Source organism: Sphaeramia orbicularis, chromosome 4 (assembly GCF_902148855.1).
Source record: "Sphaeramia orbicularis chromosome 4, fSphaOr1.1, whole genome shotgun sequence".
Taxonomy (NCBI): Eukaryota; Metazoa; Chordata; class Actinopteri; order Kurtiformes; family Apogonidae; genus Sphaeramia; species Sphaeramia orbicularis.
In genome coordinates, this window is record NC_043960.1 from 53,120,228 (window position 1) to 53,144,664 (window position 24,437).

The window sequence follows — 24,437 nt, forward strand, 5'->3', positions numbered from 1 at the left end:
CATTTATGTGTCAACATCAGCCATGTGGGAGGACAAGTTTATTGACATCTTGATGATCATCCTGGACCATTCTGTTTGCACTCATCGACTGCAACTCAACATATATTAGTCAGCAACATCACCAGGCACATGTTTCATTCGTCAAGAAGGGGGAGCAGACTTCATGTTGACAGTAAAATAAAGATCTGTGAGTACAGCAGCCCTGAGAGCAAATACAGCATGTCAGGTACTGTTTATTTCTAAACACTGTATGCTCTTACACATACAGAACAAGAAGGTAGGCTTTTTTAGACGCTTATGAGATTTCATGTTTTAATACTAGTATTTGAAAGATATTTTCTTGAACAGACGCACACAGACACTGGAATCTCACGTAGGGAAACATGGTCTTTGATTTCTCAATCGCTAATTGGTGTCTGTTCAGCAAATGAATAAATCAATTGTGTGCAGCTTCCCCATACGCAGCTTATTTCAGGAATCCATAACAGCTAAAGTGAACTTGTAACACTCTCCTGCTTAATAAAAGCTTTACTGTTTCAAAATAAGCAGACGAGCAATGACAAACTCCTATTTTTTAATTTTTAGAGACCAGGGAAAAAAGTTATATTGGGTAATTTTAAGTTGGTAAATATGAAGCAGAACTTAAGATCTGCTCATTTACAATTCTCTGTGTGTGTAAAATTATTACTTTTTTTGGGGGGGGATATGACTGAAAAACATTTTAACTCTGGTGAGTCCTTCAATTGCTCTAAATATACTCCCAACGTACTAATATAAAATTTTCATAAAGGCCTTCATCTTTGTATCTTAACTCGTTCTTAATGCCAGTGCAGAAACTTCAAATATGTTATACAGAACTGGAAAAATAGAAATGAACATTTTTTTTTCTCCTATCTCGGTTTCCCTGATTGTTGTTTGGCACATCCTCTGAATATTAATTCAGCTGTAAAACCTGGACTGTGTTTCCCTGTGACAGTCAAAGCTGGCCTTGTTGTGGATATACTAATGCTGTTCCACTGACTGAACCCAATTTTACAGCGCTGGCCCGAGTCCTATCAATACAGAAGTGGACAGGCAAACACTTTAATAAATATTGAGCTCTTGGATAATCTGTGGAAAAGTTGCTTGACCTCCACGGCTCATCACTGACTGCATTCAGCATTACGTGGACTTAGGAACTCTGGGTGTGGAAGGGATTAGGATAATTACTGTTATTATATTCTCTGTGTAAAGACTATCAAATGCCATGGCTAGCTTTGCCTCAGCTCTTGACAGCTAAATTAAAAATATCCACTGCTGATGTGACCCTGGATGATTGATCCTTTTCTCTTGTGCTTATCATCTTTTTCTCTCCTTGAATACTTACACTCCGCCTACAGAGTGCAAAGTATTTTTTTTTTCTTCTCGGCCAATGGAGATTCAGAGTTTCAGCATCACTTGGGGAATGATCTAACCTTGCCCAAGGCCAGACTTTGCACCTGTCCAGGCATGTATGTTTCCAGAGGTGAGAGTATATCTCTCTCCCTGTCTTACTCTCACTAAAAAAAAGGGATGTGCTTGCAGGGGTCCCTGGAGCCTTAGCACTTGGGACTCAGGGAATGCCCGGATGGTAAACCTCCCCAAATCCCCTAGATACTGATCCCTTATGATATGGTAACTGGCTTTGAGGTGTTGTTTACCACAGAGCCCTGCTCACTTCACCCCCGAGATGCCTCCCTACTCCAAAGCTTCCGTAACATATCTACCACATATTAGATTCTAAATTAAAAATCAGTCAGCTGTGACACTTGATACATAGATGGGGAATACTGAGGAATATCAAAGCACACTTCACAGCAACAGGAATGCATTCAGGAATGCAATATGACATTATTGTCTGCAGAGAAAAAAAAATGATTGGGGGTACTGGATTCTTACCATGAGCTGGATCAGGTGGGCCAAATTCCAGATTGTATCTCAGGATGTAAAAATTATTCCACACATAAAGCTGGTTATCTCGCGGATTGTAATCCACAGCTGCAATGTACTGGTACTGGTTGGGAAAGTGGATGTCAACGTATTCCCCCCGGTTCTGCTTGGTATTGTAAATGTAATCAATCAGGCTCTTGCTGACCTCGCTCTCGTTGTCTTCGTAGGTAGAGCGGACCACATAGAGTACTCCACAGACCATGAAGGCGTTGGAGGCTGAGCGCTTGTCGTAGGCCGTGTCCCAGGTAGCCTCGAAGCGTAGCGTGTAGGGGTTCAACTGGCTGATGACTATCATGCCGTTGTTCTGCTCCGTGGCGTAGATCACCCACAGGCCGTTCTCGTCTACTGCCAGGTCAATGTCTGTTTTCCCGCCCCACTTGTAAGGCGACGTGTCGTGGTAGTTGGCGTTGTTGATGATCGCCTCACCACTTTTGATTCGAGTCCGCAGGTCAAACTTCACAATGTTGCGGGTACGCTCCTTGTTGAAAAACACAGCCCCGTCATAGACCACAAATCCAGTCCCATCTACTCGGTGAGGCAACTTGTAGGTGATGGTTTGCCTGGCATTTTGGAAGTCATCCAGTGACGAATACTCAATAAGAGTGTCTGTCCTATAAGGAGTCCAAGGCATAAAGTAGATTTTGTCACCGGCTTGCAGTGGATCTTTGCACCAGGCGCCGGCTTGTTGCTCCGCTTCAAAGAGAAATGAAGGATCACCAACAGCTTTCAGAGTCCCAGGACAAAGAAAAACTAGTAACGAAAGAAGAGTAGAATAAGAAACATACACAGGTTAACACATGAAAAGAAAAACAACATAAAAAATACATGTAACATCAATGTCATCTCTAATGTCTTCAGTTTGTTTTACAGGTCGTCCAAGAGGAGTGGGGACAGACACACATTAAAGAGTGGCCAAAACACAACTAACAACTATAGCCAATACTCATGAGCAGTATAAGGATTTTGGTATTGTGCATAGAAAGAAAAAAGAATTGGAAAGTTATTAAGCATAATGTTTGAATATATAAAGAAGTCTTGAAAGAAAAAAGAAGCTTTGCCTCATAGACATCTACTGTTGGGAGTAGAACACAAATGAGGGGAAACAGAAACAAAACAGAACGAAACAATTTGTCCTGTAAACAAAAAAATGCAGCCAACTAAAGAAGTCACTCGGCAACAGACGGGAGAGGTTATGAGAGAGCAGGAGTCAGCAGAGTCTGAAAAATGTTTACGTGTACCTAGATGTATCTCAGTTACACCACCTTTTCTATGGTTATATACCTGAGGCGCTTGTCATTACCAAGTGGTGCAAATGTCACAAATTCAAACAACTTTCAGTGAGGGTCTGTTGAGGTGTTGTTTTTTGTTTTTTTTGTTTGTTTTTTGGTTGTTGCTCTGAGGCATTGGAGGCATAAGAGTTGACAAAGAAAAGAGCAGCAAGTGGTCAAGGTGAGAATAATGGGGAGAAGAGTGTGAGAGAGATGTGGGCTCAAAGAGGAAAAAACGGTAGGGGGGGGGACAATATAAAGCAATAGCTTGAAAAAAAGGGCCAAAAAACACCGTTACCATGGCATGCTATGGACGAGGGTTTGGAAGCCAGGCAATATGACATTCTGCTGAGTAGCAAAAGCACCCAGGGAGAATGAAGAGAGGAAGCCCCTATGGACTGCAGCCAGTACGCCCCCATTTACATCTTTTGGCTGCTTGTGTGCTGTCTTTTTTATGGCCAGACTCACTTGGCTTGTACTACACTGGCCATTACAACATTACAGTTGAGGGGGATTCTGCAGGTAACGTCTGCGATTAGGCTTGTAGCGGCCACCATGGGAAAATAGTTAGTTTACAACCAGATGCCACAAAACAAGGAGCTAGGGTTTGGATCGTGTCTGTTATTTACCTTTTTGCTCCACTTCTATTTTAAGCGTTGGAAGAGAGAATGAAAGGGGTGCAAGGGGAAAAAAAGAGATTAATATGAATTAACTGTCATCGCTGTGATTTACATATGCAGAAAAAAAAAAAAAAAAAGAAAAAACGTTACGAGACATGGACAAAGTCTGGTAGACCTATTTGGAGAAAGGCAAGAAAATCGTGAAAAAGTTGACAAACTCACACACACACACACACACCCACACACATATATATACACACACACAGACACGCACACACACACACACGGTTGTCAATGTCCTGTCTTAGAAAAGTAGCCGTTCAGATTAGAGCAGCAAGAACAGTCTGATCATGGTTGTGATCAGGACTGATCGCTGCAATTGGTTTACAGAGGTGGATGAATTTTGGACTAGACAACATACAAGCTGCAAATGAATATGTTATGTAATAAATTCCATGTTCAGATCAATTTATAGGTGTACAGTTCCATTAAATAATAAATACTGTAATTAGGTCTGGGCGATGTGGATAAAATAGCTATGATGATTAAAAAAAAAAAAAAAAGTTTTAAATCCAGAAAATTCATTATCAATGCTTATTGTGAGTCTGTTAAATCATTATTTCCATCACATTTGTATTTCTGATTTGTTGGCCTTGAATGAAAGCTTAAAGATGATTACTTGTAGTTTTAAATGCTTCCATATGTTCAGACCATTACGAGCCTTAGATAAGTGGTAGAATATTAAACAAATTTAAAGGCAGAGCACTGACCACTATGATGGCGTACTAGAGCCACATAAGAAATAAAAACACTTGTCACTACGACAACAAGGTCATAAAATAACAAGATAAAACCCATAATTTTATAAGAATAAAGCTGAATACAAAACGAGGCAGAGTTTTTGAGAATAAAGTCGTACCCACTCGACGCATAATGTAGAACTTGTAACATTTTGTGAGGCTCTACTTTCATTTGGGGTTTACGCACAAAGGCCAAATACTGAGCCTATTAGCCCCACCCACCATCAACACATTAGCATTAGTCTGAGGACTCTGAAGACAGTTTTCACATGTTTAGGTTTGTTTCATCATAAGAATCGAATGGATTTGGAGAAAACTGCCTCTTTTTCGGAGGAGGAAATGACTGGAAGTAGTCGGCTGCAGGGCTATCGGTGCTTACACCACAACTTTTTTCTCATAAATTATCATATTTTTCCCACTTTTTTTAAAATTACGATGTTATTCTCACAATATTATGGCTTTATTCTTGAAATATGACAACATTATTCTCATAATATTGCAACTTCATTCTCATAAAATTGTGAATCTTTTTGTATTTGACTTTATTCTCATAAAATTACAGGTTTTATGTCAATATTTTACGACTTTATTCTCATTGTAACAAGTGTTTTTATTTTCTTATGTGGCCCTAATATGCTGTCATAGACCTCAGTTCTACTGTTAAAAACTTTATTTTCAACATATACATTATGCATATGTAAAATTAAAACACAACAAAACATTCTAACAGTTGGAAGTATTTTAATTGACCATGTACTGTAAATAATATAAAACCCTAATGCTAAATGGAAAATATAATAATAACCATGATGTGAATATATGTTACAGTAACCATAAAAGTCCCTCCCCCTCTGAGGTGCTCCATGGGACCTAGCTTTGGCCAAATTATGAATGGCAGTCATAGTGTGAGACAAACAATTTTTGATCCCATTTGAATTGTGATACAGTTTCTATATTTATTGGTTTAAAATATAATTTTACAAATCAAGAAGGTCACAGTTTGTGAAAAAAATAATAAAGTAATATCACATTTTGTGCAAAATGGCTGAATCTCTAAATGCCACCAACGTCATCAACACCAAAGACAAATACTTCACGTATTTCACCTCATTTTTCAAGAGTTAAGTGAAAAAGAGGCATAAAATGACACCAGTCAGGTCATATTGAAGCTACAGAGATATGTTCGGTGGTGCAGAACAGATCATAGAGAGATGAAGTTCTGATGGTGTCCCCTCTGAGACTTTCAGGGGTGTAGTCTTTCTATTTAAGTATCTATATAGATATTACAGTCTGATACTGAAACAATTTTGTTTTGACTAGTAAAATCATCTTTTAAACTGACAAAGAACAAATGTGTAAATGAAGGGACAATTCAAATGGGATCAAAAAAATAACTTACTTTTTTTGTGAGAAACAAGGTCCAATGGGGAACAGTGAAAATGAGCAGGACTTCTTTATGACTCTTTTAACGCCCAGCCCTAATTGTAAGTACATATTCATTTATGACTGACCACATTTATGTGAGCATTATCATATTATTGGAATTCTACTGAAAGATTATACTTTCTGTTTAGTCACCCACTGCCATAAACCAAGTCAAGCACCATAGAAAAGGCAAGTGTAATTTTAGTTCTTTCTTGTTTTTTTTTCCATGTAATTGTAAACACAGAACACAGAGGCTACATGTTGCTCATTGATCTTATTTAAGAACATTTAAAAAGAGAAACCTATTCATGGTCTTACTCAGGAAACATGTAATCACTGTTAATCACTGGAGCAAAATATATTTGTATCACTTAAGTGCACTGACTTCTGAAACATGGATTAATTACACTATACAACTCTGTCTTTAACTGGTTGAATTTTGTACAATACAAGCCCTCTATATATTTGACCGAAAATGGGCAACTTCAAACAAGGCACTCTGATAAATTGGTAAAACCTTTTAGGACAATTATGGTCCAAGTGGGCAAGAATAGCTGTATTATAAAAGATTACACAAGGCTTGAAAACTCAAGGATTTCATGAAAACTAGCAAGCCTAAAAATCTGCTCAATAATTGAACAGATTAGGTTTACATAAACACCAATTGTTAAGCCAGGGTCAGACTACAACGCTTTTCCAACACTCAGAACTGAGCAAAAATGCCTGTAAGGACTAAGAGATATCAAAAGATAAAGTTAAAGCGTACCCATGCTGGGTCAGTGTATCACAGGGTAATTTGCATCACCCTCTTGAATCCTGCACTCTGCGGCTAGTGCCAATTAGCATCAAATCTGACTTAGTTAAACTTGTAGTCTGACCCAGGCTTTAGAGGAAGAAGGAAAGTTAAAATTCAAAAAGGTTCATAAAAGAGCACACGGCATTCTGCAGAGGAAATTGAAGGATGCTTCCACTAAGTATGAGACCAAACATAGTGAAAAACCAAAACACGTGAACAATAGCGGAGCTCTGAGACAGCGCCCGCATCACAGAAGACAGAACAGACAAGAAATCAACAGAGAGAGGCAGCATGAATCTGAAAAGAAAAACACAACACATGACGGGGGGAGGGGGACCTGATGACGTTAGTAGAAATGTACAAAGAGAAAAAGCATCATTTCTGCGATCAGAAATTGGTCAGGTGAGTAAGAGAGTGGGTCAGAAAGCTGAGGAGAGTTCCTGCAAATTGCACAGGGGAAAGGAAGAGAGTCAGTCACTTTTAATACATTAACATGGAGAATAAGAACAAAAACAAGACACAACCCAGCCCACAACAGCCCCAAAGACCCCAAACAGTTTACACAAGACATCAAGAAATCCCTTTGTATTACTAACTGTTACTATTCAGACACAGCGACAATAATCAGCTGTTGCCTTGAGTGCAGAGTCAGTTTCTTCAGTATTACTTATACAGACATAAAACTAAAGCATCATGTAAATCAAAAGAAAAACAAACCAAAAACAAACACCAAAAGGGCTCAGACTGCTATGTTCTGAATCGCTGTCGTATGGAGCTGAGGGTTTACTCGCATCAGCATGTGATGATGGAAATGGAAAGATTAGCATTAAGGACTTTATACCTTTTGGCACGACTCTACAGTTTTACTACACTTTTTTTTTTTTCTGTTTCAATATAGTTTGCACAGAACAGTCTTTACAGAGAAACATCTTGACTTTTATGTGGCCTGATTCAAGCAATTACCAGAGCCAATTGGAAGGGTGACTCAGTGCCAGGAGAAGGCAAAATTTACATCCTTGGCTGGAACATGGAGATAATGTTGTTAATGAGGGAAATTCATGACCAGAACCAAGTTATGAAGCCAAAACGGATGAGAATGGTGGAAATGTACGTAACTTCTGTTTTGTTTTATTTTTGCAAAATGACACTTGCACCCATGTGGAAAATTCAGAATTTCTGGTGTGGTTATGCAAACTCGGGCAGCAGATTTTATCTATTGCTGAAAAAAAGAACCAATCGTTTATCAGAAAATTACATTAGACTGCTGGTCATATTTGTAGGCGGGACATCCTGGAAGCAGAACTTCCTGTGGTCGAAATGAGGACACTTTCTACAGCCCCGCCGTTGATCAGCTTAATGGGGACTTAATATGTTGTCTTGCAAAACAACTTCTCAAATCTTGTATCCCAGCAAATCTGTGACATCCTAAGCTGCTGAAGCGCTGTAGTGTTTTTACTCACAAATCTTCATATTTGGCATATGATCTATCAGGTCTGTAAACTGCAGAGAAGTGAACACAGAGATCTTTGCTCTTCCAGCAGCAAAATAGACATGTTTTTTTTTTCTTCCTCTGCTGTGGAAAAGCTCAGTAAATCATCTTTTATGAGTGTCGTTCTCTGTGTTAGTCTGGCTCAACAAACTGATCTGCGATATGTAATTTATACGGTATATATGTTATTCAGGGGGACAGGACACAGAGGATTGGTAAGAGGGAAGAGTCATAACACAGAACTTGTCTATAAATCACAAACTATCAAACTTTACCACAGATGATCTGGGCTTGAGTGGGAAAGGCTTGGACTGGGCTTGTGTGGACTGGATCAGACTGGGAGAACACTAAGCACTTACCGGGGCAGTTGCGATAGGATACATTCTGTGTTCTTGGTCCTATTCTGGTTGGGCATGGACCTTGAGAAGCAAAAAGATGGGGCTACAGACATGCATATTTGAAAGTTCTTTAAGTGATATGAACCTCCTTGGAATTACTGTTTGTTTGTTTTTTTTTTCTTGTTAAATATACTTTGGCCTGGACTCAAGAGTCCTTGGGCAGAAGTTTATTGTTCAGCACTCTAAGGCAGACTTGCACTGTTTCCTTGGTGCAAGAAAGAAGCAAAATACAATCATAACAGTGGGCGGACATGAGTGCACCTTGAGGCTAATCCTACTATTAAGGCTGGAGGTAGCACAGCAAGACATAGGATCAATACTTCACTTAACTATGAGGCAAGTTAAACCATAAAAAAATAGAAAAAATAAAGAAAAAAAAAGCTGTTAAAGGTACAAGCTGCTGTATTTGGTCATGGTGGATTCAAATACTCATTTCTCATAATTACAGGTCCTCAAAGTGTCGGAGAGGTTAACCTTTAAGTTGTCATGAGCTTCACCAACTAATATATATATACCGGTATATATATGTGCAGGGTGTGATTTGTTGGGGGAGATGGGGGAGATCAACCCCCCCCTCCCCCCCCTCTGGTTTTTACATCCCTACTTCTGCTCAATGAATTTCATCCTCGGGGGGGACAACCAACCAATGGAAATAACAGCAGGTTGTGACAGTTTTCTTTCACCTATATCCTACATTACTGACACTAACGTTCACCTGAACCGAACTGTCGGCAGTGTCAGAATTCCAAATGTCCCCATGTACTGGGGTGCCGTAAAGGGGGAGGGGGCATAGAGCAGTGGAGGGGGGACGTTGAAAGTATGTAAAGTTTCACTTTCGTTTCATGCCAGCATTAGTTCTGTTAGTTCTGTTAGTTATAGACTGCACCCCCACGTATATAACTGCTGCCCCCCCATGTCTGACAAAAAATAAATTAATTAAAAATCCCCCCCCCCCCCTTTTTTGGCAAATTGCACCCTGTGTGTGTGTGTGTGTGTGTACTATGCTATTTATGTCTGAGATATACTCAGTTTTTTTTTCAGCTGATTCCAAGCTGAAATGTGTCTTAAGGCTGGTGAACAAAATAATGCATCAACAAGTACTAATATCTTTTTATCCTCATCCCTGCTCAGCTTTTGCCAGTTCCACCTGATTAGAGATTCTGGCAATTCATCTAAATCTTTGGAATTAATCAGGTTGTAAAGGTTACACAGGGGAATTTCCTTCACAAATTGCAGATGAACATGGCAGCTTAAAGGACAAAGGGGAATTTTAATGCAAAGGGCAATCTAAAGATTGTTTGGTCGATGAATTGTAATTAATATTTAAGCATCTGAGGAGCAAGGCAAAATGTTAACACTATCTCTTTAGATGAAATATTACCTTGTTGACTTACAAGTGGAGCCATTCTGTTCTGTTACATAATGAAACATCTGTTAACATATTGCAACACCTGTTGTATGGATGTATATTAAGTCATCAAGGTGAACGGCATTTTTTGCCTGACAGACTTCTCTGTACGAGACATGAGTAATGAAACACTTGCTTGGCGTCACAGAGAGTCAGCATGACTTCCACTACCCTCTCTCTATTCTACTACCTCATAGGCTCGTCGATCTGCTGGAAACACGGCGAGCACATCAATAATAAAGGCAGTACAGAAGAGGACCAAAGGATTTCACAGGTCATATTTCATGAAAAGTTCATAGTGCCACGTACATGGAGGATGAGACAGAGGGGGGAAAGGGTGCTGAAGGTGTAGCGCACAAAGAGAGCTGAGTGTCTGGACAAGGCACGGAAAAGAAATCGGACATAATGTCGGATGACACAGAGGAGAGAGAGAAAAAGAGAGTGAGAGAGAGAGAGAGAGAGAGAGAGGGAAGGAAGGAAGGAAGGAAGAACGTAAAAGACAGAGATAGGAATTTAAGATGAGAGGGGAAGGGATTAGGAACTGGAAGTGAGGATTCAAGTCATGACAGAAGGGTCATACTTACTGTAGGGCACACACTCATACTGGACCTCCAGGTACTTGTAGGTCCCTGGACAGGGGTCAGGGAAGACGTCTGAACCCGTGATCACGATACACTGGGTTCGATTGTTGCATCTGTAAAGGAGGGAAAAAAGAGATAAAAAAAAACAACAACAAATGAATGAAAACAAGATCTGTGCCTAAATTTGCTGAATTGTGCACATAAATTAAAACCTCTTAACCCTATAACGCCAAACGTATCATATTTGATACATGTGTTTTGAAGCCCTCTACATGATCAGTGCGATATTTTTTTGTCCTGAAAAACCTAATGTATACAATTAAATACATGCAATACACAGGAATTTGTTTTGAGCATTGAGACCCAATGTATCAGATATGACACAAAATTGAAAGTAGGGATGTAACGATTTCCAGTATAACGATAAACTACGGTAAAATTGCAGACGGTTAGTATTACCGTTTAAATTCTAATTATCATGATAACCGTGTTTGATTACCACACTTTTAGGGGAAAAAACCCTACAGTATATAAAGCTGTGGTTTTACGTCAGATATTTGAGTAGTTTTTATTTATTACAAATGATTTTATATAGCTAATATTTGGAACCAATATTCTGATACTTACATCTTATTCTTATACTTTTAAAGTCTTTGAAAAGGTTCGTTAAGCATCTTTGTGTTATTTATGCAATAAATTATATACATTTTTCAAATTGGATTTTATATATTTTTTTGTGTTTTTTGTCCTTTTATGTTGATATAGAAGGTTAATGTGAAAAAAATAATAGGCAGATGATACAGATGAAGTTGTGCTGAAAAAAAAAAAGATACCAAACATGGGTATGGTAAACATTTGTTTATATAGTATATAAAGGCAAAATCAAAAGCACTGAAAAATGGCCAAAAAAGGCTCAGACCCCTAAGGGTTAATATTTGAATGTTTCTGCCTACAGAAGGTACATTATGCCAATTATTTTATTTGTTTTTTCTTTTTTCTATTTTTTTTTTAATACAACTTGGTTAAATTATTTCAGTGTGTGTATAAGTACTTTTTGAACATTTTGAGCACAATTTCAACAATACCGTGATAATAATGATAACCATGATTATTTCGGTCACAATAACTGTGATATGAAATTTTCATATTGTTACATCCCTAATTGAAAGTCATACATGGAAGTTGATATTTGAAAAAAGTTTTAGGGTTGTTCAGAAGGACCAATAAAGACTCCAGTTTCAAAGAACTGGAATTTTCTGTCAATAATTTAATGGTTCAGGCTTTACAGGGTTAACCTTCACATGGTCAACGCTGGCTCATTACAAGATTAAATTTGGGCCACATTTAATGATGTAATCTTATCGTGTTTCCGATACATGCTATTCTTTGCATACTGTTTGGGTCACATTTGACAGCAGTAAAAAAACACCCTTAATAGAAAAATGTGTGTAAAATATTGACATTTCTCTATGTCTCTATATCTAGAACTAAAACAGCCTGGTGTCAGATCGTCTTCAAAGAACATGATGAATAGTAAATATGCCCAGGCCACTGAAAACACATCGATGTGGTAGTTTGATGTTTACGCCACGAAATGAGGAAAGGTTCTTAAATACAAAACACAAAACAGGATGTCAGTCATGTATTAACCTCCAAAAAAAGACAATGTTAATAGATTATCATTATTATTATTATTATTATTATGACTACATAACAAATCCCACAGTTCCAAAGTGTTCCAACATGGGTTTGATGCAGTGGCGACTGGTGAATTTTTTTTTTTTTTTTTTTTTTTGGCGGGGCAGTATCTAAGTCAGTTTTCAGCTGCACTATAACCACATATCACCAATAGGATACACCAAAGCACATGCACCACCATTTTAAAATATAAATTTAAATTAAAATAAAAAATACACAGTATGTGTTTTCACTCATGTATTTTTTATATGTAAATTTCACCATCTATCCTTCAAACATGTACATTTTTCTATGACAACTGTTCAAGTCAGACATGTCCCTGACAAGTGTCTTTTCCACTGATAGTATGGACAATGTATTTAGACCAGGGGTGAAGGTAGTGCAGGTAGATCGCATGGCACTAAAAAAAAAACAGAAAATCAATGTCAGGGTTAAAAACATATCAGTGATACCACTTGTAGCAGGAATTGATCCTGTAGCTCCCCACACTGTAGTCCATTGTGTTAACCACTGAACTAACCAGCTGTTTAGTTGTAGCTCAGTAGTTTTACTTGTGGACCTATTCGCTAATTCCATTTCTGACGAAGGTCTTGATTCTTTTCGGGATGTGATGTTTACTCCTGTGGGTGGTGCTTGGGCTCTCCTAGCTCTTGTATTGGAGAGGGGTCTACTGCACGCGCCATTCATAACGGGAGCCAATGGAATTCTCGGCCCGTGCCCCAAACAGTAAACATGTGACTTAACTGCTCATTAAATGAAAACATGTTTAAACTCCATTTAAATGCAGATTATACACCATACTCATGGCCTGTATCATGTATAGCTCCTTTATTTAAATATTAATGTTTTTGTAAAATTATTTCAGGTGATTCCTATCGTCTTCTTCATATGAGACAGGCGGGGCAGCACCCTCGTGCCCTCTATTGATGAACCGCCACTGGTTTTATATTTTTCTGTGCTTTCATTAAAGCAGGACATGATATAGTGTGATTTTTTTTTCCTCCCACAACCGAGTGATGTTAAACCTAAAAAAACACACTCTGCTATGCTCTGTGAAGTTCAGGAAGGATTAATCAATGTGTAGATATCGGAGCATTTATGCATTCTAAATAGATCTGTGGTTCACAATTAACCTGCACCGCACAGTGAAGGTTAAAGAGAAAGTAGAATATGTTACCTTTAATATTAAGTTTAATACATGCATTTTAAAGTGAGTGGAGTGAAGTGTCGGGTGCACTCATTGGGATGTTCGGGGTCTATACAAGGGTTTGAGGTGACATTCTGTCTGATATACATATTTATATAGAAGGATCTGAATTACTGGATGAGTTAAACCCAGATGGGGACTTTTTTTTTTCAGTTTTTTGGCTGGTCAGTGTATTTATACAGTTTTAAAGGCTATTCTTTAAGTCCTTGAGGCCTTCACCCCAATGAGCACAAAATCAAACATGGAAAGTTATGGAACACTAGCGCGTTGACCTGCGGGATACCACAGGTTCTAGATGTGGTCGTTTTGATGCTGGGCCGAGCTGACTTTTGGGAAAAGATGTTAGTCTATATTTTATAAGTACTGACATAAAAATAGTTTGGTAAATCATTCTGTAAAATTTAAACGACAATTAATATATTAATACCGATATCTATAGACTGAAGTTAGTAAATAAATGGGTCGTTCCCGTTTTTAACTTCATTTCCCATCATGCAGTGTAGTACTGCCCTTTCCATCAACCATCCTGGCCATAGCAACGTGATTGGAAGGCTACTGTATTCCAAAATTACTAATATCTCCTAAAATATTGGTCCTATCAACTTGCTGTTTTCACTACTGTCTTCCTTGACCAAAAACACGTAACTATGCCTAATTGCATCAGTCAGCTCTGTACGGATTATTGTGATGGCCGAGACACACACACACACAAAAACACACACACACAAACAGAGTCCACTTCCTCTTCCTGTCCCTCCCCCTGGTAACTGCTTAGTAATGTGAACTAAATCAGTCCCTCTTGACTTTAAAAAAAAAAAAAGGGAATTTTAAAGAAAAAAGATATTTAATGTCAATATGGGACTATTCCTCAACTGTAGGTACAAAATTGGCCAGTTCAAAACATCTCAATTTCTCAGATCTGCGCAGATACACACACAGACACAGACAGATGCTCTGAGACCTTCTAGTACTATGATAAAGATTATTTAATACAACACAACAGATAAATCTCGGACCTTGGCTTCAGTGATATGATGTTTTATTTTACTGATGCCCACATGCTTAGACTATACATCAGGGCATCTCAATAAAAACATGTAGAGATGTGCAGTTTCTTCAGATTTTGTACAACAAATATCCTTTATCTGTGCCCGTTCCCCTGTAAACATGTCAATAAACACGTCAAAAGAGTAAAACTCAGCTGAAGGAGGAGTGAAGTGCACCTACTGTTGAGTCTGTTGGTCTCAGTACTTGCCTATCAGGTCCCCATTCACTTCTTCAGTGTACTGAAGAACAGAACCTTTGTATGCTGTACCAGTCTGTGTGTTATTTTCCAGTGGCTCAAACCAACTGTGTATAGAAAGTGAACGTGCACAGGTCAATGAAATAATCCAAAAAGCTTTGCAGTATTTTATGAACACAGTGCAGCAATACCTGTTTGAGTTCTGTTCACTGCTACACCGACCTGCTGCTTTTCTTTTTATGAATATAATAATAATAATAATAATCTATTATTCCAGTGTCTATTATATTGATATTTGTAAAATAAATAAAAGCATGTGTGGGTGCTTTTGGTGTTTCAGTTTTTGTTTTTTTTTCTTTTATCTGTCTGTCTGATATCTGACAGACCACACAGACCACTGTAAATTCAATGGGCTCCACTCTGATCTGCGTCTGTTTCTCATCTAAGTGCTATTTTACCTTATTATTAACTTTTACTCATTTGAATGGTTTTATCTGTTGTTTGGTATTAGATTCATTTCCCTCTTATCTACTACCCATAGACTCTCTTAGAAAAAGGTTCTCAATTCTCTTCAGTAAAACGGAGTGAGTTATGGTCATAGACTGGACATTAAAGGGGAAAGGGGGCTATGATGATGTTACTATTGGGTGTTAAACTGTTGTTTTCACATTGTGGTCTTCAGAACACACACAGAACACACACACCCTTGCCCCCCCCCGGAACACCAGCTTTTCTATCTCAGCATTCAACTTCCACGCCTCACTCCCACTCATCATTAACATAATAATTACACACACACACTCTCACACACACACAGAGGCCGCTTGGCTTTTATAATATAGATTGATACTAAATTTAAATATGGTGTCCCACTGGATCTGAAATCTTTCCCTTTTGTTTAAAGTTATAAAGCATACCAATATAGTTTTAAACAAATATTTATCTTCGACCCTGCAAAGAACTGGCCTTAGCCCACCCCTAAAAAAAACATCCACAAGGACTAAACAAATCAGAAATGTCTTTTTTTATTATTATTTTTATTTTAAACTAACTGGTTTTCTGTAAGAGGTTTTCCCAACACTGAAACTCAGTAACTGATAGAGCTACAGAATCACTGATGGGACATAAAACAGTGTCAGTGAAAAGAAAGCCATGAGAAGGACAAAATAGAACAGTCTTTTGATTGTGCCACAGTGGCTGTGTCCTAAAACACAAAATTAATATGTCCACACCTTTCTCCAACCATAAGGGAATAAAAAAAATGGGAGGAAATGCATCTGAAGCAGATGCTTCAAAGCTGTTGAAGTTAATTCATTCCCAAATGGTGTCTACACATTTAGAAACCCATGAGAAGAGACAGAGAACTCAAATATGTAACCAAAGCCACAAAATCATCCAACTAACCAATGCCGGATTGTCAAAGGCTACAATAAAAACAATAATAGCGATAGCCAATTACTCAGCTAAAAAACTGAAAAACACATTACACGTGTCTGAAATGAACTCAGAACCACATACACTTGAACTGAAGATCTAAATCAAAGCAATAAATTAATTTAAAAAATCAACACAATTATAAATCACTGAACATCAACCTCAAATTGATGCAGTTAATTAAGTAATTAATCAATACGTAGAAAATAAATAAATAATATAATAAATAAAAGAAAGAAGATTTTCCAGATTAGATGCCTAGTATGAGCTACAGGCCAAACCAATTAATCAGTCTATCTCTAGTTTTTCTTTTGCTTCGCCTCTACACACTAATGGCTGGAGGTACACACACACACACACACACACACACACACACACACACACACACACACCACCTAAAGGTTCATACCTCGAAATGTCCTGAACAGAGCAAAGCAGGTAAGTACACCACCGTACACTACTACTGTTTTTTTTTTTTTCCTTTAAATTAGTGACGGTGTATTTACATATTGGTGTAATAATATCAGGTAAAGTCTTTTTCATACAGTCTGTATCATGTGTGATCCTCTACACTGGTTCAGCAGTTTGTATGAGGTAAACAAAGCTTGTGTATTTCACAGAAATGGCTCTGCTTATGGATTCTGAGTGGCCAAAATCACGCTCCTCAAATGCCATAAATGATTTCCACTTCATGCTCAAACTGAAGGAGCTCAAAATGCAAAAACATTCCAAAAGACATATTCTGTCCCATCTGCACGCTGTGTATTTACTGTGAATCCCCCAGATGACACCAGGTAATTATTGTGTACAGGTAGGATGTGTATTCCCACCATGTTTCATTTTACCAGGCCTTCAGAGATGCTAGTTTAGGTCACTGTTTTTAACATCTGGAGAGCAGACATTCTAATTGAGCCTGTGGTGAGCTCTGAAACCAGGGGAATTGCAGGTGACCACCTTTTTGCTGTACTGAAATCATGATAATGACATCAATACCCCGAGCAAGCCATCTTTGCTACCAGAGGGACTTAAAATTCTATTGGCAATGTGAGGAGCCAGATCAATAACTGTGTTCTGCTGATTTAGCAGGGACCAGAGATAATATTTGTTTCTTCTTATCACAGACCAGTGCGCCCATTTACAGCAGATCATTGGAAAATGTATTACTGGTAGCATTGTATTGTGCTTTGGGTTTTGCGTCCGATTTGGGCTGCTGAGGTAGTCGCTGCTCTGTGATCAAATGTTATTAATATAATATTAGGTAGTGGAGTGGAACAGTGGAGAGTTGGTTACTCTGGAGGTACAGAATTGAGCAGTGAAAAGGAGCTGGGAATATGTGTTATTTTGGTTTTAGACTGAAAACGCCATATTTTAGCCATGGTCAATGATGTGTGTGTGTTTTTTTTAATACATAAAAAAAAGGAGAAATTTGAAATTTGAAGGACCAGCTCCTGTGTTCAAATCTGAAGCCAGCGGAGTTTCAGTAATGGCAAGGAATGTTAGCAGTATTATGTGAGTGGGATATTTATTAGTTATTTATTAGTCAATATCAAAAATTGTCACTAGAAATGTCTAAATCTTATTTCTCTTGAGTATCACAAAAAGGACAATTTTTGTTCCTGACTGAAAATATTATTTTTGAAAAAATATGCTTTTAAACATTTAACATAATATTACATTTTAATATTAGAACATGTAAAATTACCGTTTGAAAAAAAATACACAGCAAAACACTGAGTTTCCTTTGACAATGACTGTAAAATAAACCTTATTACAGTTTGGACCGGAAAAAATATGTAAGCTATTCTTGATTTATTTAAAATTTATTTTCAGTGTGTTTGATTTTAATTTTTTTTTTTTCTTTTTTTTCCCTATATCCCATAATTAACTGGAGAAACACACCGATAATAAAAATAACTATTACATCTGTTTCTCTCACGGAAATGTTGTCATTGTGCAAATTGAACATTCTTCATAATTTTAGACTGCAAAAACTTACTTGATGAAAATAATTTTATAAATTCACAATTAAAATAATGGCCATTATCACAATATGAAATGTGATTACTAAAGAAAATTTCCATAATATACTATAAAAATAATAGTGTGAAATGATAAACAATTACATCATGATAATTAGTAATAATAATAATAATTCATTTCATTTCATTTGAAAGAGCCTCCTCCTGCTGTTTTTCTTCCCTTCCAAAATATAAACTGTTTTTCCAAATCCAACTGATTTGGTAATATTTGTATTCACTAAAAGACTAAAATATTTTAATTGCTTTTGGAGATATTAAAACAGAGTCCTATCGAGCCTGTATTAACACGTTTGGTCTGCATCTGTGTGTACAGTCCTAAGGCACATTTCACTTTATTAATGACCTTCATATGTGAAAACAGACCACAATATCAGCTTATTGTTTTATTTGTTGTTATGGAAATGAATTAGTGTGTTAGAATTAAAAGTCATACTTCAAGCTGGCTCCTGCAGTTTTTTTTTTTTTTTGGGGGGGGGGGGGTATTTCATGACTCTGCAGTGCTTTCCATATTTTATATGGTCAATTTGATGCATCTGTCTCCTTTGCTCATGCATAAGCATATCATGTAGGAGTAATATAAATTACTGTGCTTTATCTAAGAGATTCCAATGAGACCAAGGGAAATGAATGCCTGGTTTATATTAGGCATATGAAACAGAATGATATAAAAAAAAATAATAAAATTCACGGCACTAATGAGACATAGAACTGCCACAGTTTCTCAGGCAAATGTATTAAACAACAGGACATAAGCAGTGGGAACAAAATAGCTCATATTTCTTTTGAAACAATGTTGACATAAGTGTTGATAGCTGGTTCTGATATATTGCCCTAATTTTAGAGCCGTGGAGCTGGGGACGCCCTGATCTATGGGCTTGCGTGGCTCTGATTCCGTCTCATCTGTGAAACCTCAGGCATCTCCTGAGACCAATTGAAAAAGCCCTAATGATTTCTGCCATGCATAGTCCTAGCCCTCAATTTGAGATAGAGCACGTAATTGAAACCCCCTCCCCCCATATATAAAGTTCAGCACTTGGGCCTACCAGGGCACAGGTCTCAGAGTGCACACTAATTAAATACATGTAAAATATGATATCTCTGACTATCTTTTGATAGTCTGGGGCTATATAGTAATTAATCATGTACATAATGAATATGAAGCGAAAGGAAGCTTTTCTCACTTTTCTCGAGAGTGAAACATTCTTATTCTATAAATACCTTGATAGCTCAACGGCATTTTATTGAAGCAAAAGTGTAAGGAATACTGATTTATTCTACCCGAGTAATGATGAGAGAGAATAATTAACTGAGTGAAAAGGAAACGTGTTACTAAGACGAACAAAAATAGTTGTTACTTCAGCCAAAATCTGTTGGAAGTTATTTAGCTCACATTATGGAAGTGCACATCTTTTGTGTTGAAGTTTAACCCTTTCATGCATGAATCATGAAAAAAAAAAGTAGCTAGATTTTTTTTTTTTTTTTTGATTGATTGATTGATTTTATTTCTCAAAATTAGGCTAAAGTTGAAATGCATTTTGAATTTTTTTTTAAACCATGGTTTTATCAACAAGATATTGAACCTCCTGAGACCCAGAGAAGTACGAGTTTTGTTTTTTTTAATTAAATAATTGCCTATATTGGAAACATCATGATGCAACAGTTTTTTTCAGATGCATTTTTAATACATTCAAAGTCATTTTAAATCAATGGGAAAAGGACAAATGTGGGTGTCAATATTTTTCCAATTGATTGAATTGGGTTCGGCTTTGAGATACTTTTAAGGAACATTGTTCTTATACTTTTAGTACCTTTTAAAATAATGGTGACATTTTATATCTATGTTCTTATCAGTTTTAAGTTTGTTTTTAGTACTGACTTTCATTGTGTTTCTGTATATTAGTGTGGATGTACAGCTGTGATTTCCATTTTGTGTAACTTCTACTGCTGCTGCTGTCTTGGCCAGGACACTCTGGAAAAAGAGATTTTTAATCTCAATGAGGTTTTTTTTTTCCTGGTTAAAAAAAGGGTTTTAATAATACTATATATATTTTTTTATTTTATAGAATGTCTTTTGCGGTGGACACGTTTTTTTTTATATAAAGCTGTGAAACTCTTGCCCATAAACATGGACAGTAAACCCGTAGCCGGGTCTGAGTAGGTTAACTTCAGGAGATCACAGATCAGTCCAAATTCTAAAACTAAGATGATCTTTTTTTCATTGTATTGCTTAGGGTCTATAGAGACTGCTCTAATGTGGTTTGGACAATATTACCTTTATAACTCTTTGGAAAGTATTTAAACTATGTCATGCATGAAAGGGTTAAAGAAAATGCTGTATTTATATTACTGTGACATATTAACTATGAAACTATGTTAACATGTGTTTGAAGTATATTAAATAAATGTGGCACCAAATGTATGTATGTATGTAAATGTATATTAAATAAATGTGGCACCACCTTTAGAGCATCACTAGAGAACGCTGACACGTGAGCATTAAACATGTAGTTTATTTTACTTTCAGCTGTAAATCTGATCCCAAATGCTGCACATGAGTCCGACATAAGGTCCAGAACTCCGACTCCATCGCCTCCATTTTCTCAACTGGCCTGTGAATCATCCTGAAGTATTCCAAATGTAATCCCATCACATCTCTGACCTTTTGGGAAAAGCAGCTATTAGGACAATTAGTGTAGAAAATGCATAGATTTGATGCATTTGATGGATTTAAAAATGAGTAAGAAAATAGTGCAAAACAGATGCAGAGTAGAATGGAGAAATGTTTGGATTCTATGCATCTGTATAAGCAGTTTAACCTTTTCCACTGCCATCATAAAACATATCGCAGGAATAATTAAATGTCAAAGGATGTCATATGCTAAATGAATAATAAGTTAACTCGGATGACTAAAACCATACAACCTGCATTTCCATTAATAACTACAATTAAAATAATAATACATCAGTTTTATATAGTGCTTTTCTAAGTACTCAAAAACGCATTATTAAAGGTAAAGCGAGGATGATTAATCAATGGAATCAGTGATAATCCATAATCACTTTAACTTTTCTCTCATTTTTTTTGTTTTAAAGAAAAAAAATGCAAAATTCTCTAAACAAAGCTTCTTAAATCTGTATATGTTTCTCCACTATGTCAGCAAAGGTTATGGTTAATAGGGGAGTGTATTGGCAAGAATCTGGCAATATGATATAAAATCACAATACTAGGATCATGATACATATATCACAATATACCATGATACTGTCAAAAAGGCAATTTTTTGTTTCTTTCTTTTTTTTAAATGATTATTTCCTCGAAGAATTGAATTACACCAGAAATCTGCACAAATACTAAACACATTTTATTTGATCAGAACAGGATCTAATGTTGTATCACAAAATGTTCCTGTGTTCAAACTTAAATGATGTTTTACAGACATTACAGTTTAAGATCCTGTTCAAATGTTCATATTCTATTAGTTCAGAACTAACATCAGAACATTATTTTTGTGCAATCCCAACAAAGGAACTAACATTTAATAAAAGAGTGTTAAATAATAAATAAAATATAAACAAAAAAAAGAACCTCCACAATATCTGAATTTGAATAAATACCTAAAAATATCGATACAGTACTTTTCAGTATCGATACAATTTTGTGAAATGAAATACCACGATATATTGCAGAGCCAATATTTTCTTACACCTAATGGTTAAAACAAGACATGCACGAGCATCATCTTGGGTTTTGGGGAACACTTTTTCATTATTTTCTGATATTGTTTTGAGCAAACATCCTATTGAAAATAATGACTACATCCCAGAATACTTTAAAAACTGTACGGCAGATCAGTTTTTCATCCAAGCTGGTCAACATCTCTGTCGCAAATGGACAAATCAAATCCTATCTGTACACAACTCAGGCTAAATATCAATTGCGAATTGAAAATAATAGTAGTATTTTAGTTTGTGTAGCCTTTAAATTCACAGCTTCTCAAAGAGGACATTCATGAGGTCTTCCATGACCTTTTTATTCCTTTCATGTGACTCCACCAGTTTAGCTTATGGGTACTTTTTTTCTTTTTTTTTAAATTGCTGAAATAATGACTGTTTAGCCCTGCTCAACTGTCTCTGCTTCCACACTCCATAGTGTTCAGAGAAATGGCAGCAGCAGCGGCAGCGAAAACAATCGCTGTGTAACTGGAGGAGAAAGGCGACATGAGTGAGGGGAGCACATTACAGAAAAAAAGAGGCACAATCTACTTCCTGGTGCTCCCAGTTTGAATTTCAATCAAATTAGCGTCTCTTAAACTCAAAGTGACCCGTCTAGCTCCATTTCATCTGAAATGCTGATGAGGTTCATGGCACAATTATCAAGACAGACATCTCTCTCAAGAGGCACGCCTGTTGATCGCAGACAGGCCATTGAAAAATTAAATCATTTCCAGGGCCATGGAATGGCAACAAAAGAAACAGACTGTCGCAAACGGGACACACACCGAAAAAGAAGGGGGAAAAAACGCATATGCTAGACGAATAATCGCCTCCGATATCAGTATATTTAGAGCATTTTCAAAGGGGGTGGCCCAGTAATGTTTCAGGAAATAGGTCATTAGAAATTAACCATTAACATCCTGCTTTCAACTTAAGGGTCTGACCTAATATCTGGGTAAGAGAGCCCTTCAACTTGTAATTACTGTCATATGCTCGTGTTAACTCTACAGTTATTGGAGGGGAACTCCAGGAAACTGTCTGACTCCCATCCATCAGTCTCACATATTGATTTTTCAACACAACAAAAGTCCATGGTCATTATGGTAAAGACACTGGAACAAGTCTTGTAACATCGCATGGCTGTGAATGTGCTACATATCTATATATAAACTGTATGTGTTGTTTATAGTACATGCAAGATTTAGAGGAAACTATTCTACAAGATTACTGGAAAAAATGCAAACAAAAATATTCCATCTTAAGCATGTCAATTTTTTGTAACGTAATATATCTAATTTTATATCCAAGTACTGATTTGGATATCAGTTTCATGAGATTATAAGGTTTGTGTGTCGGCCTCGACACATCCTTTTTTTCTTTCTAAGACCGGTGTATATATTTATGGAAATTAGCTTTTTTAGAGGTGCTAAATCTCACACACTTTAATAAGATGAGAAGGAAAATAAATGACAAAAGTTACAGATGGTCCATGTATTCAACCTTTATGACAGTGTTTTATTACATATTAATAGAAGTATATTTATCTCACAATAAAACGACTGAAAAGTAGATGTATTATAAAGTGCAGATAGTTTTTTGAGGTAGAACTAGTAACTCAGAGAAAAACAGTCTTTCTACAGAAGAGGATTACAGCCACTGGAAAAAAAAAAAGGTCCAAAATATATATTTTTTACTATTATACTATGAAAAAAGTCAGAATTCTGAGATTAAAGTCAAAAGTATGAGGAAAAAAAAGGCAGAATTCTGAGATTAAAGTCAAAAGTATGAGAAAAAAAAGTCAGAATTCTGACTTTAATCTCAGAATTTTGACTTGTTTTCTCAGAATTCTGACTTTCAAATATTTTTTTTTTGTTATTGTTCTGAGATTAAAGTCAGAATTTTGAGGGGAAAAAATGTCTGAATTCTGACTTTTTTCTCAGAATTCTGACTTTTAATATATTGGACCTTAATTGTATTTATTTATTTATTTATTTTCCAGAGGCCCTAATCCTCTTCCCTAGTCTTTCTGAGTTCATATAATTTTGCATTTTTACCCAATTCTGTATCTTCAAAGTTGGAGTTGAACTATTAGATTTAGCTTAATTTTTTATTAGTGACCCAAATTTGATAAAGATTCACTTTTATTTTGTTTGTAGACCAGTGTAACCATGCCAGTAGACTCAAACCACAACCACAATTGCAATCACAATTTCACAATTTCAATTTTGTTCATGATTAAAAAATAAATAAATTTTTATTAAATTTATCCCTTTGTTTTAGTGCAAAAAGTACACTTACAGTTTGCAAATTGTTATATTCACAAACTATCCAAACAAAAATGATGAATAC

The 24,437-nt window shown here is 36.6% G+C and overlaps 1 protein-coding gene across 34 annotated transcripts in view; it reads right to left on the reverse strand.

Moving 5' to 3' along the window:
- Positions 1 to 24,437, reverse strand: part of adgrl2a (adhesion G protein-coupled receptor L2a) — a 157,557-nt gene that overhangs the window by 58,360 nt on the left and 74,760 nt on the right. For 19 of the 34 annotated variants that reach the window (XM_030131847.1, XM_030131846.1, XM_030131823.1 and 16 more), the window contains exons 4-7: positions 10,757 to 10,866; positions 8,726 to 8,785; positions 3,866 to 3,880; positions 1,918 to 2,718 (exon numbers count right to left, since the gene is read on the reverse strand). In XM_030131847.1, the coding sequence (XP_029987707.1) occupies positions 1,918 to 2,718; positions 3,866 to 3,880; positions 8,726 to 8,785; positions 10,757 to 10,866 (986 nt within the window). Of the gene's footprint in view, positions 1 to 1,917; positions 2,719 to 3,865; positions 3,881 to 8,725; positions 8,808 to 10,756; positions 10,867 to 24,437 lie in introns of all 34 variants that reach the window. The other 15 variants (XM_030131826.1, XM_030131837.1, XM_030131853.1 and 12 more) reach the window with 4 other exon arrangements.